At 35.9% G+C, this 12866-nt stretch overlaps 1 protein-coding gene across 2 annotated transcripts in view; it reads left to right on the top strand.

Annotated features, from left to right (window-relative positions):
* Positions 1–12866, top strand: part of KLHL1 (kelch like family member 1) — a 228455-nt gene that overhangs the window by 202508 nt on the left and 13081 nt on the right. For both annotated transcript variants that reach the window (XM_037377835.1, XM_037377836.1), the window contains exon 8: positions 2516–2678. In XM_037377835.1, the coding sequence (XP_037233732.1) occupies positions 2516–2678 (163 nt within the window). The remainder of the gene's footprint in view (positions 1–2515; positions 2679–12866) is intronic.

Raw genomic sequence — 12866 nt, 5'->3', positions numbered from 1 at the left:
TTGTATAAACCTAGTAAAGTTCTCATGGAGAAGGCAATGAAGACTATGTTCTGTACAAAGCCCGGTTAAAGAGCACAACAAGAGATGCAGAGAGAAAATCCGTTACAACAATGCAATGAGCTTATCAGCTTCCATTGTCATAAAAAAAAAAAAAAAAAAAAAAAAAAAGTGCTAAAATCTATAAAATGCAGAAAACCACTATTTTGGTTAAGAGGAAAGCAAATTTTCTATAAAAAGTGACTGAAATATTTGGGATGGCTTCATTTACAAAAGGAAAAAATACGAGAATAAAATTCAAATATGAAAATATGAAAGGACATAACAAAAATTTTGAAACAGTGGGTGAGATAAAAAGACTAAATTGAGGACAGCTATGTTCTAATGAAAGTGCAAAGAAGATATTCAAGGAAGTAAAAGGTGGAAATTTCAAAACTGATAAGATATATTTTGATGTGCATCATAGTTTCACTGTGAAATTCACTGCATATTACAACTCTGCTTATGTGTGAAGGTGAGATGTTTGTGTGTTTATCTAGACACCAATTATATATGCATGTGTGTGTATAGAAACATTCTTGCACCTAATCTTTCTTTGCATATGATTATTTTTTTATCCCAAGAAGAATTTTATTATTCAACTTTGCATTAAGAGTATATACATGAAAAGCTGGAGTACAGTGCTGTTATATATAAAAAAAAAAAAAAGCAAATACTTTTTTGACAATGTAAACCTGTTTCTTCAGGATTTAAGGTTTTTTACAACTATTAGATATTAAAGTAAAAAAACCACCACCACAACAAAATCGACCAAAAAACTCCCACAACTACAGCATGTTATCCCCTGATTTTCTATGTGAACACTGACACATCTTCCCACATGTTTGCTGCTGGTTGTGTTCTGAGATAAGATATTGAGCTATAGAGATCATGACTTCAATTTAATATCTACTTTAATATTCTTGAAAAAATATAGATGATACATGTGATTGAATAAAAAGCATTTATAAGCAAGACTTCATACCAGAAGAAATTGGAGAATTTGTTCAAAGATGATTCTGCAGAAAAAGACGAGGCTCAGACTATAACAAGGGAGATTTCAGTAAGGGTTAATAGGGTTTTTAGTTTATTTTAATTTTTTAAAAGTTTTAAAAAAAACCCACAAACCAAAGCCAGCACCCAAAGCAGAGGAACACTTTCTGTGAACACTGAGACAAGACTTGTTCAAGCTTACTGTTAAATATGGTTTTAAAGTCAAATTAAACATTGAAAGAATTACTTTTCTGAAATAGAACAAAACAGAGTTCTACGTAGGAAGTGGAAAGTTTACATTGTTATAAATGAAAAAAATATATTTTTCTGCAATGAAAAATAAACCCATTCTCTGAAACTGTAATGATCTACTGTTTTCTGACTTTTTGATGAGTTCATAATGTGAAATGGAGTGGGGGAAAAAAAAGACACAGACTTAGGAATATGATTGGATTTAGCCTGAGATTTTTCGTAAAATGCTCATTTGGGATCATGGATTCATAGAACGGAATTACTGAGCTCACTGTACTGTGACAAATGGTGCTTAGCTGTAACATCTTCCAGAGCCTTCTAAACTTAACTGAAGATATTGTGAGACAGAGAATTCTTCAGTTCTTTTGAATGTGTGGTTAAACCCCCTCATAGTCTGTTTGTTGGGTTTTTTTTAATTCTTTAAATTTTTCTCACTTCAACTTCCATGCTTTATATTTTGTTTTACTTTTCTTCACTAGATAAAAGAATCCTTATATATCCAACATTATTGTCTTGTGAAGGTACCCATTCTCTTGTTATTTCTTTTCTCAATAATGTAAATTGATGAAGCAGCTTAAGTTTCTCACTGTAAATCACTTGCTGTAGCCTTTGAAAATGTGGGTGGTTTGTGGTTTGGTTTGGGGTTTTTTTTTGATTCTGTGCCAGTCCACCAAGCTTCCGGCTAATGAAAAATTGTATATTTTCTTCTATGTAATTGATAAAAATGCTGAAAACATCAGACTTAATCTTTCTGTCCCCTGTGGAACCCAGGTGGAAGCAATTCCATTCAGTGAAATCCCCCTTAGGTTGACAATAATTTGAGATCTATCAGGCATCTAGTCCGTAATTTATTTATCATGTGCTTTACTGATATCCTGAAGAGCTAATTCATGATCAGAATGTTATGAGGTCTTGAGTTAAACAGTAAACAGATATCCAAGACTATCACATCATTGACAGGTTATTCTATGAAGTAATGAATCTTCTCAAGGAATGAAATTAGGTTGGTATGACAAGACCTATTTTTCATAAAGCCCATTTTTCATGTGGAGTGGCATTAATTTTATTCCTGTTTGTTAATCCTTCATTAATCAACTCTCAAACTGGTGTTTCCATTTTTCACTTTGAATATGCAAGTTCATTTCTTAGCTATGTTTTGGAAAACTTTTTTTTTTTTTTTTTACTATTGATGGAGAAAGCATACTTATATCTTCTCTCACTCTCTCCATTTTAGGAGTTACAGTGCTTGAAGGGCCTATTTATGCAGTGGGAGGACATGATGGTTGGAGTTATTTGAATACAGTTGAGAGGTGGGACCCTCAGAGTCAGCAGTGGACGTTTGTGGCAAGTATGTCAATTGCCAGAAGCACTGTTGGAGTAGCAGCATTAAATGGCAAGTGAGTAGGGTATTCTTACATGGTCAAAAGACATTTCTGGAAGGGTAACTGTAACATATAGAAGTAAATAACTTTTAGTATATTGTATTAGAGGGTGTCTTTTAAAATAAATTCTACATACCCTCTTACATCTCATGGCTTTTACATTTATTTGAAATAACTAATTTGCATATATTTTCTATATTATTTTTGTTTAATATTTAAAACAAATGCTTAAGAAAATACATGTGAAATTTCAGTGTCTATGGTGTAAACCAGTTCAGGACAAACTGTCCGTTGATTTATCTAACTCATATATGTCAGTTCTAGTTAACCAGCTGAGTTTATGCATCTAATATACTAATGTACCTAGTGATAAGATATATTGTATATGCATTTCGTACCATGCTTCAGCCAATCATTGAACCATAAAACCTTCTTTCTCTGAAGGCAACTACATTCACACCGCAAGTAAACAGAAACTTGATTTTTGTCAAATCAGTCATTAAACCTGTAATTCTAATAATTTTCAGATTCTGTTTCTCTTTTATAACTTTCACTTTTCAGAATTTTAATGTGACACTTATTAAAACTCATTTTATAGTAACGCAATATTATGTATTTCTTGTTGCTTTTCACTTTTAAAGTACTTGCTTTTAGCTATGTGGATAAAAAGAAAATGGTCTGAACAACAATAATTTAGAGGTGAGGGAGGAATTAATCACATCTGACTTCAAGTATTTTTCTACAGACATCTGCATCTGAGCCAATCATCCTAAGCTCACCTTATAGTCAGTGGAAGAAATATATATTTTAGGATATCATTTGTCTTACTTAATTTAAGCATTTATTGTCAGGTCAGGATGAATTGTGCTCTGTAAATGCCCATTTTTCTCTACTAACTATATAGGAATCCCGAGGACTCTCTTAAAATCTGACCTTTTTGGTTTTGATATTTAAGTGGGGAAGAAGAATCCCACTGTAGACAACTGAACATAAATAAAGTGCAGTCCATAAAGAATCCCTTGGGTATGGTGGGAACAATGGAGTATGGCAGATTCTGGGATACTATTTTCCTCATACTTTATTGCTACTGAACAGTAGGGAAGAAAGGATGAGAAACAGCTGCAGATGTGGAATGGAATGAGAGAGTAAATGTTGGGGACATTAAAAAATAGTTAATAAATTTTAGGATAAAAAGTATATAGGAGAAAAAAGGACTTATTAAGGCTATTTGGTTTCATGGTAGACTATGCTATTGCATAATTCAACAACCTACTAAATTTTGCCCAGTGCATTTCTTTCACTTGCGAATCATTCAGTTTTGATTATACAGTTGGAAAATCTCTCAAAAATCTTCCGTATTAGGTTGTGCTTATCATACCGAAGATACAGGCTTGCGATAAGTAGGCTGAATTGATTTCTGGGATTGTCAGACTCTTTCCACTGACTTTGAGAGTCACTAAATACGAGTCAGACAAGGAGCTTAATTTAGCCCACAAACAACTGTCACAAGACCTATAGGAGACTGTGTACCCTTCTGCAGGAGCAGTAGGAAGCCTGACATCCCATAATACCATCTTTATGACAATATGTATATAAATATATATGTTTAAATTGAATCTCAAATTAATTAAAACTACAGGCTTTAAAAGTGTTATCTAACTTCATGAGTTTGTCATATTACAGTTGTGTCTTACTTGCAGAGTAACTCTGGATTAAATAGGTTTTATTGGATGCTTTCATTATTAAGATTGTATTTAATTCATGTTATCATATGCTCAGGTGATACGCCTTTCATCTATGACATTAGGAGTCTATTTTATATCACCGAAGCTTAAATGTCATTGCTTTCCCTTACTAAGTCACAGTGGCACTAAATGTTCCAGAGTAGATCAAATGGACAAAGCTGCTTGAATCACCCTGTTACTCTAAAGGAGTGTGGTTTCAGTAGTGTATGAGCCATGCAGCAAACTAACAGATACAAGATCTAGACAAATAACCCTGCAAATATAAATAAAAAAATATGAAAAGCTGCATATGATTATGTATATATATTCAAGGTATGTTTCTTTTGCACAGCTGAGCATGTATTCAATACTTCTCAGTTAATAAAAGCTCAACTGAATTTTGCAGAATTTACATAGAACGCTTTAAAAATAAACAAGATGTTATCTGTGTCCCAGAAAGCCAGAATGACACCACTGAAAACTGAAAAGCACTGGTCTCTTTGAAACAAATAGCAAATATACTACTGCTATTTATCTTTTTTTTTTTTTAATCTGAATACCACCTTTAAAAAATACCCCACATGCCATGAACTGAAGCTTGAAAACATGTAAGAACCAAACCTTTCAACTGGCTGGTGCCATTCTTACTGCACTGCTGTTTGACACAACTGACATATGCTGCGTTCCTTATTTTAGCCTTTTGCTTTGAAATAGTCAAACCATTATGGATTATTATTTTTTTAAAAATAAATTCTAATGATGTCTCAATGAGAAACACGATGTTGGCTTTAACATTCAAGAAGGGAGAAACTAGTTTAATATGGAAGTTCTCAGGAGTCTCTTCCTGGTTCTTCTTTATGTTTGTTTTCTTCTGCACTGAATTGTATAAGTACATAAATAAAGAGCAGCAAGGTTAGACTATCTTTGAAGTGAGAGAGTTAGAAACTATTCTATGTGTGTATGTCCCAGAGTGTTTGGGCGTTTTACTTAAAAGGGATATTGTATGCTAAATAGCTCAACTGTGAGCTTCTTAAGTACTTGAAAAAAAAAAAAAAAATAGTCTCTTCTTTTGTCTTTTAATGTTGGAAACTATTCCATTTGTGATTTTTCATACCCCTGTGCTTTGCTTCATTGGTTTTCAGGTTAAAGCCATTTTAAGCAGGAAAAAAATGATACATTTTACCATAAAATTGCATGTAAATTATATTTTTCCATAAACTTGTGGAAATAAATATAAAAAGAAAAACTTTTAGATACTGATCTCCTTACAGTATAAGATGATTGATTTGTAACTAACTTCATATTAGGTCTTATTGAACCTTTTTATGCTTTTGAAGCTTACTTGTACAGTCTGTGCAATTAGATTATCAATTATTTTGCTTCTCAAATAAATGGAAAGCAATAGTATCTGAATTTGACAAAACAGGGTACACAGAAATGAATGTTACTTCACCGAAATACATTTTTAAATTTAAACTGAGAGTGCTATATTATATCCAAATCTTTCCAAAAATGTGAAAAACAGTGTGCTAACATATGCATTATAATCCAGTTTGAAAAAACCTTCTTATTTGCTGAAGCCATAAAATCCTGCTAAATTTGTCAGAAATCCATAAAAGTAATTATCTGATGTACTGAGTCCAGTTGACAGGGTTTCTTTGTATAATCAGGTTGCATTATTACATTTTGAGGTTGCAGTACTGTTTATCACTGATAAACATAGATTCTGGGTAGTGAGAAACAAAGACAGAGTTTAAAACACCACCTTTCTTCCCCACTTTCCCTGGCTTCGCTTACGTCTTTCATTCCCAATTCCTCTACCCCCATCCCTGACCAGTGCAGGGGGATGGGGAATGGGGGTTGTGGTCAGTCCATAACTACTTCTGTCTGTGGCTCCTTCCTCCTCACGCATTTGCCTTGCTCTATCATGGGCTCCCCATAGGCTTCAGTCCTTCAGGAAGTGTCCTGCTGCTCCAGCATGATGTCCTCCACAGGCTGCAGTGCAGATAAATGCTTCAGTGCCATGGAGCATCTCTTCCTCCTTCTTTGACTTTGCACTTCCTTTTATCCCTTTTCACTCTGCATGTGTGGCTTTTTTTGCCCTTTCTTGTTACATTTTTCTCCAAGACACCATCACCTTGGCTGTTTCTGGCACGGGGAAGCCCTGGCCTCTCCTCACAGAACCCCTTGCAGCCCCCCACTGCCAGTGTGTGGGAACTTACAGACAATACAATTGAAATACTAATTTTTTGCACACTTTATTAATTAATTACCACATACAGGACGTTTTTGTATTAAGTTAGGAGATCAGATTTCCTGTCAAATGTCTAAATGGAGTTTGGAAAAGCAAAGTTTATTAGAAACCAGTAAGGAAGCCATTTAAATTAGGCAAAGGTGAAAAATGAAGAATGTGGATGGGCTTCAAGTACCCAACCAGCAGGTCTATCCAGGGGCAAATGACCAGCTTTGGCCAGAGTTCACCATTTTTATAGCATTTTTGAAAAACGCTAAGTTGAACATTTTTAAAACAGCTGAGCTTTGAGGAGGTTGGTACCCAAGTTCTATCTGTGGTTCTTTTTTCCTAAGTTTGGTACCGAAGAAAGTAACCAAATGCTGAAACACTCTCGAGGGCATGCATCACAATTTATAACCTCAAGAAAGATGTCAAAATTATGACTGCTAATTTTTTTTAGGCAGGAAAATACAATATAAATGCTAATAGTAAGATGCTTAAACTGACCCAGAGATGTTTTATTTTATGGGAACAAAATCCTAAACTTAGATCCTCTTAATACAGTGCAACAACTTTAGTATTGGAGTTGTTTGGACAGCCTCATCTTTCTCCATCAGCTGTGTTTCCTTCCTTTTTCCTGTTTAGCCTAGTTTCCAATATTTGAATATGTTTCCTTTTCATATTTTTATTGTAAGATAGTCCAACATAAAAATATGAATTTGTGGTTGTGTCCTTTATGAAATTACTTATTATCAGTTGGTAATGTTAGATTTTGTTTGTTGCTTGACAGTAGTGGATACAATTTAGAATGGCTTCAACATTCTAGTAGTTCTGCTTAAGCATCCATAGAAATAGAGTCTACCAATATATTTTTTAAATGCATATATATGTAAATATTTACTGTCATGTCCCTTCACACCCATGCAAATTCATTTGTTATGCTTTCAACTTCATTTGCTTTAATAACATTTAGCTTTGTTTCTAAAAATTGTTTTTTATTTATTTATATTTAGTTACATTCATTCAGTTTCACCGGTTTTGCAATAGTTGGATTCATTTAGTAATGCATTCCCATAAACTGGATTATTGTCCTAGCAGTAATTTTCCAGCTATTCTCTTTTTTATTCTGAATGGGCAACAGAGAGCTGGCCCATACAGGCTTTGGCATATGTGCAGGCAAATGTTTTGTTTTCAGGTCATTTAATGAGGCAAAGCTGGAATGAAATTTGTGTTATTTAGATCAATAATGTGCCTGTGGTAAACAGCAGTTGCTGTAGTTTAATATGTCCCTTATGACTATTATGCATTATTACAAAGTGAACATCAGAAAATTTAGCTTACTGAACTTTCATTCTCAAGAAAACAGCAAAATTCAGACCCAATCAGTGTGTGCACGAGAAAGGTTCTCAAAATTGTCTTGTAGTTAGTCGCTCACAGGAATATATTTGCTGTGTACTGACCTCAGAGAGGCATAAGTTAATAATTCCACAAGGTCCTTAATAGCCATTCAGTGTTTGGCACAAGAGAATTAGTAATGTATTACATTCATATAACCACCTACAAAACTTGATTGCATGGCTGATTACAACCTCCTTCAGTTCTGCTTCTTTACCTTTCATGTATCATATAATAAACTATCTGTGACATTTTCTCTTAGCAGAATCATTAAAGCTTATTACTAATTCAGTATCCTGGTCTGTCTTTTGTACGTTTGCACACAAATTCATATTTCCTAAGTAGGGGTCCCATGCAGCTCAGTGAATGTGCAATTCAATTCAAAATCCATCATATTCTTTCTTTTTCAAGCAAGATTTAACTTGGTATTTTACATCTAGCTTGTAAAATAGGAGCCTTTGCACAGGCTTACTTCTTTTTATATGGCTAGGCTAGCCTTAAAAAGGGCTGGAACAGATACAAGCTAGGTAAGTTTATGTGACTCTTAGAAGACGACAATGAAAAATTATGAAACTTTACAGTAAAACCAGTATTTTTCCCACAGTCCAAAGCAGATGCATATGAAGCTAGGATGTATTGCGTTTCAGAACCATGCTAGGAAACATGGCAGATGCTAAAGACATCTTGGTTGCAGGGTGGGAACTTGATGAGCCTGTTTTCTCCTGAAAGACTATGTTCAGGTTCTCAGATGCTTAGGCAACGTTTCTGTCTTGTATGTGTTGTTGTTTTACCCCAGTGGGCGACTAAGCGTCATGCAGCGGCTCGCTCACTCACCCCACAGTGAGGTGGGGGAGAGGATGAGAAGAGTAAAAGTGAGAAAACTCATGGGTTGAGATAAAGACAGTTTAATAGGTAAAGCAAAAGTCGTGCATGCAAGCAAAGCAAACCAAGGAATTCATTCACCACTTCCCATGGGCAGGCAGGTGTTCAGCCATCCCCAGGAAAGCAGGGCTCCATCATGCGTAATGTTTACTTGGGAAGACAAATGCCATAATGCTGGATGTCCCACCTTCCTTCTTCTTTCCTTAGCTTATATATACTCAGCATGATGTCATATGGTATGGAATATCCCTTTGGTCTGTTGGGGTCAGCTGTCTGGTCTGTGCCCCCTCCCGATTTCCTGTGCCCCTTCAACCCTCCCACTAGCAAGGCCTGAGAAACTGAGAAGTCTTTGACATAGTATAGACATTACCCAGCAACAACCAAACCCGTCAGTGTGCTATCAGCATTGTTCTCACACCAAATCCAAACCACAGCGCTGTACCAGCTACTGAGAAGAAAATTAACTCTGTCCTAGCTGAAGCCAGGACAGCATGTTTACTACACATCTACATCTTTTGGCGTGTACACCCACCGTGCACTTCTCTTCATCCCTCACCCACACAAACAAGATTTTTGGACTGGCTGACTGCTGAATGGCATACGGCTGTGTGACTGTTATTGGCTGAAAGGCCTGCCATTCATATTTTGTCTATTATTATATAGTTCTTTTTTTCTTTATATTTTGTAATGAACAACAGATTTTACATAGTAACATACTGTAATATGGTATGCATTAATTTAGGAATGTAAATGTACTTCAGACCAAGCAGACATGGTAAATTAACTTCCTGAGTCCTGATGCGTGACAGGAAAAGGCAATAGGGTCTCTCCACCTAATTTAAGCTGAAAGTGTCACATAGATACCAATCTGGACGGTATAGATAAGGCAGTATAGATAAGGCCTAGAAGACACACAGCCAATCTTTTAATGATGCAGCTTCCGCAGTTAAGTACAGACTTTTAGAAGGCATTCACCAATCACTGTCATATCTCACATGGTCAAAACTGCAAAAGGTATTAGCATCCCACATTCTGGAATATTCTGAAAGTCTGGCTTTTAATTATTATTTTTAGTGGGAGATGAATTATGAGACTCCCAGTCTGTCTCAAACAGTACCTGGTGCCTGTGTGCTGGGACCTGAAGGAAGCCCTTGTTCACGGCAGTCAGAGAAGTCTAGAGATACTCCCCTGACCAAACACAGGCATTTACTGGAATTATACACACACATCTATACACAGATGTATTTGTGTGTATATACATGTGTATACACATACTTTCTTATTTCCACATGGGTGTGGAAATCTGTGGAGGTTATTTAAACATCTAAAACTTATTGATATGTGGAAATCTGTGGAGTTTATTTAAACATCTGAAACTTAGTGAATTTAAAGAAAAGTAAATATCTAGTTTGATACTACACTAAATATCTTTATGGGCAACAGCCCTTACAGCAACTCTCGGATATCTACTATAGTCACCACAGCAGAATATCGTGCCATTTCCACTGTTAACTGATATTTCTATTTTTCTAATTTGAAACTTAACTTATTAATAACTAATATTGGGGTAAAATGAAATGTCTTTTTACTCGATAGACCAGCCTCAGCTGAATCTTTCATTATTGGTTGAATTCATTGAATTGAGAAGGATTTGTTCATTGTGAAGGTCACAGACTAAATGATCTAAGACTTTTTTTCAAGTCATCCATATAATTGCAATGCACTGATAATTTTCATACTTAAGTAAAAACTAGGGAACTGGTTCAATATTAAATCAATTAAGTATTAATATGCTGCAATAGTGATTTTTAAAGCTGAAGTAGCACTTCAAAATTTCATGTCAAGCTAATGTTTTTTTAACATATTTTAACATATTCTTCCTTAACTGTGGAAACTACAAAAAGGTGTAGATTTTAAAAAAATATTTTAATCAAAACCATGCAGTAAATGGTTACTGAGACAGAACAAAGTGTAACAGCTGTATGGTCTAAAGTTATTAAACTCTCAAAGGAGATTCATATTGCAAGCACATTAGCTCAGTCCAGCACAAAGTAATTCTGTGAATTCAATAACAGATCCACTGTGTCTTTAATAAATAACAGAGCAAATAAAAGGCCTTAAGCTTATGCTATAGGAAATGATTAATTTACAAAGACTATTTAGCCTTAACTTTCTTATAGCCTGATATGGGCATGAACATTTTAAACTGGTGGAATCTGCATTCAGTCACTGGTCTTGCAGAGATAATGTAGCCCATATAATTTTGATTAGAATTAAATTTACTTGAAACAGGTTCTTTCTATTAGGTAGCTATACTTTCTAATGTAGGAAGTTAAACTTTGCCATAATTATATTATCTATGCAAAGGGTGTTTTTCTCTCAAATTTTTCTATCAGTAGTTAATATTTCTTTAAGTGCAGGCACTTTATTACTTTTTTTTTCTTCACTTTTTTTTTTTTTTTGGTCAAATTGTAGGTATTCTTAATTTACTCCACTACTGCATTGCTGCACCAAACACATGAAATACCATTCCAAATTCACACACAGATATAAGACTTCCTTAAAACTTTCAATTCAGAAAATTACCATTTTTTTCAACTTTTGGCAGTGAACAGCTGTTCATTAGCATAACCAAGGCAGCACAGATAGATATCTTTCCTCTCCTACAGTCCAATTCCTGGATCAGGTATGGACTGATTGAGCAATATGGAAGTCCAGCACTGAGGAAAATTATTACCTTCCCCTCGCTTCTACTGGGCAGATATCCTTCATGCCAGAGTAATTCTGTGTTGCTCTTTCAGGCACACTGAAAGGACAGAGAAGGGTATAAAGGGGTCTAAGCAAAAGACTGTATATGGTCTTTGATATTCACAGTGAAAGAATTTTGAAAGGCAAAACCTCATTAAGAAATGCAGTAAAGGCATGATTCGACTGTTTTCACAAACCATGCTACTTCACATCAAAGGCAGTCTGGTCTTTTGAGGCTGGCTTGTCAAACTGAATTTTAAAATGGCTTTTCTGATTAGTTATCAAAGGTTGGTAATGATAGAACTGAGGTAAATGCTTTTGATCCATCCAATCATGATTTCACCTAATGTCTCCGAGTTGGAAACCTCTGCTGCATTTTCTAGCCATTTTATACGTGTGCGTGTGTGTACACACACACACGCACGCACGCACGCACGCACACACACACCCACACCCACACACCCACACCCCCACACCCCCACACACCCCCACACACACCCACACCCACACACCCACACCCACACACCCACACCCACACACACCCACACACCCCCACACCCACACCCACACCCACACACCCACACACACCCACACACCCACACCCACACACCCACACACAGACACACACACCCCCACACCCCCACACACACCCCCACACACACACCCACACCCCCACACACACCCACACACACACCCCCACACACACCCCCACACACCCACACACACCCACACCCCCACACACACCCCCCCACACCCACACACTCACAGAGAAATGTTTAGGAATCTCTATCCATCTTAATACAAAAAGAAGCAACCAAACCCTAAAAAGACAGATTTCCAGCTCGGAGGAGACTGAGTTTGTTCTCAATTCATATCTACGTGCAGTGTCTGAAGAAGGTGAAATATAGAGCACTGGGGAATAGAAATCTATAACGTCTCCACAGGCAAAACTTCACTGTGATCTGTGGAGATAAAAGTACTCGGTACTGGATGCTTTCATTTTCTCGTTGATCTTCCCCTCTAAACGGTGATAATTATGATGGGAATCCCAACAGATTTGATGGGATGCACAGTAAGGTGCAATTCAGTCAACAGAGTATTCCCAGCTCAAAAAAGAATGAAGATGTGACTGTTATATAATGTTGATTGTGATTATTTCTCAAGCTTTCTTTTTAATTGAGTAATGTTTAAAATAAAGTCTTAACAATACTGTAGGTACTA

This window comes from Falco rusticolus, chromosome 2, assembly GCF_015220075.1.
Source record: "Falco rusticolus isolate bFalRus1 chromosome 2, bFalRus1.pri, whole genome shotgun sequence".
Lineage (NCBI taxonomy): Eukaryota > Metazoa > Chordata > Aves > Falconiformes > Falconidae > Falco > Falco rusticolus.
The sequence above is the reverse complement of the archived record's forward strand: the minus strand, read 5'-3'. Positions and strand labels throughout refer to the sequence as shown.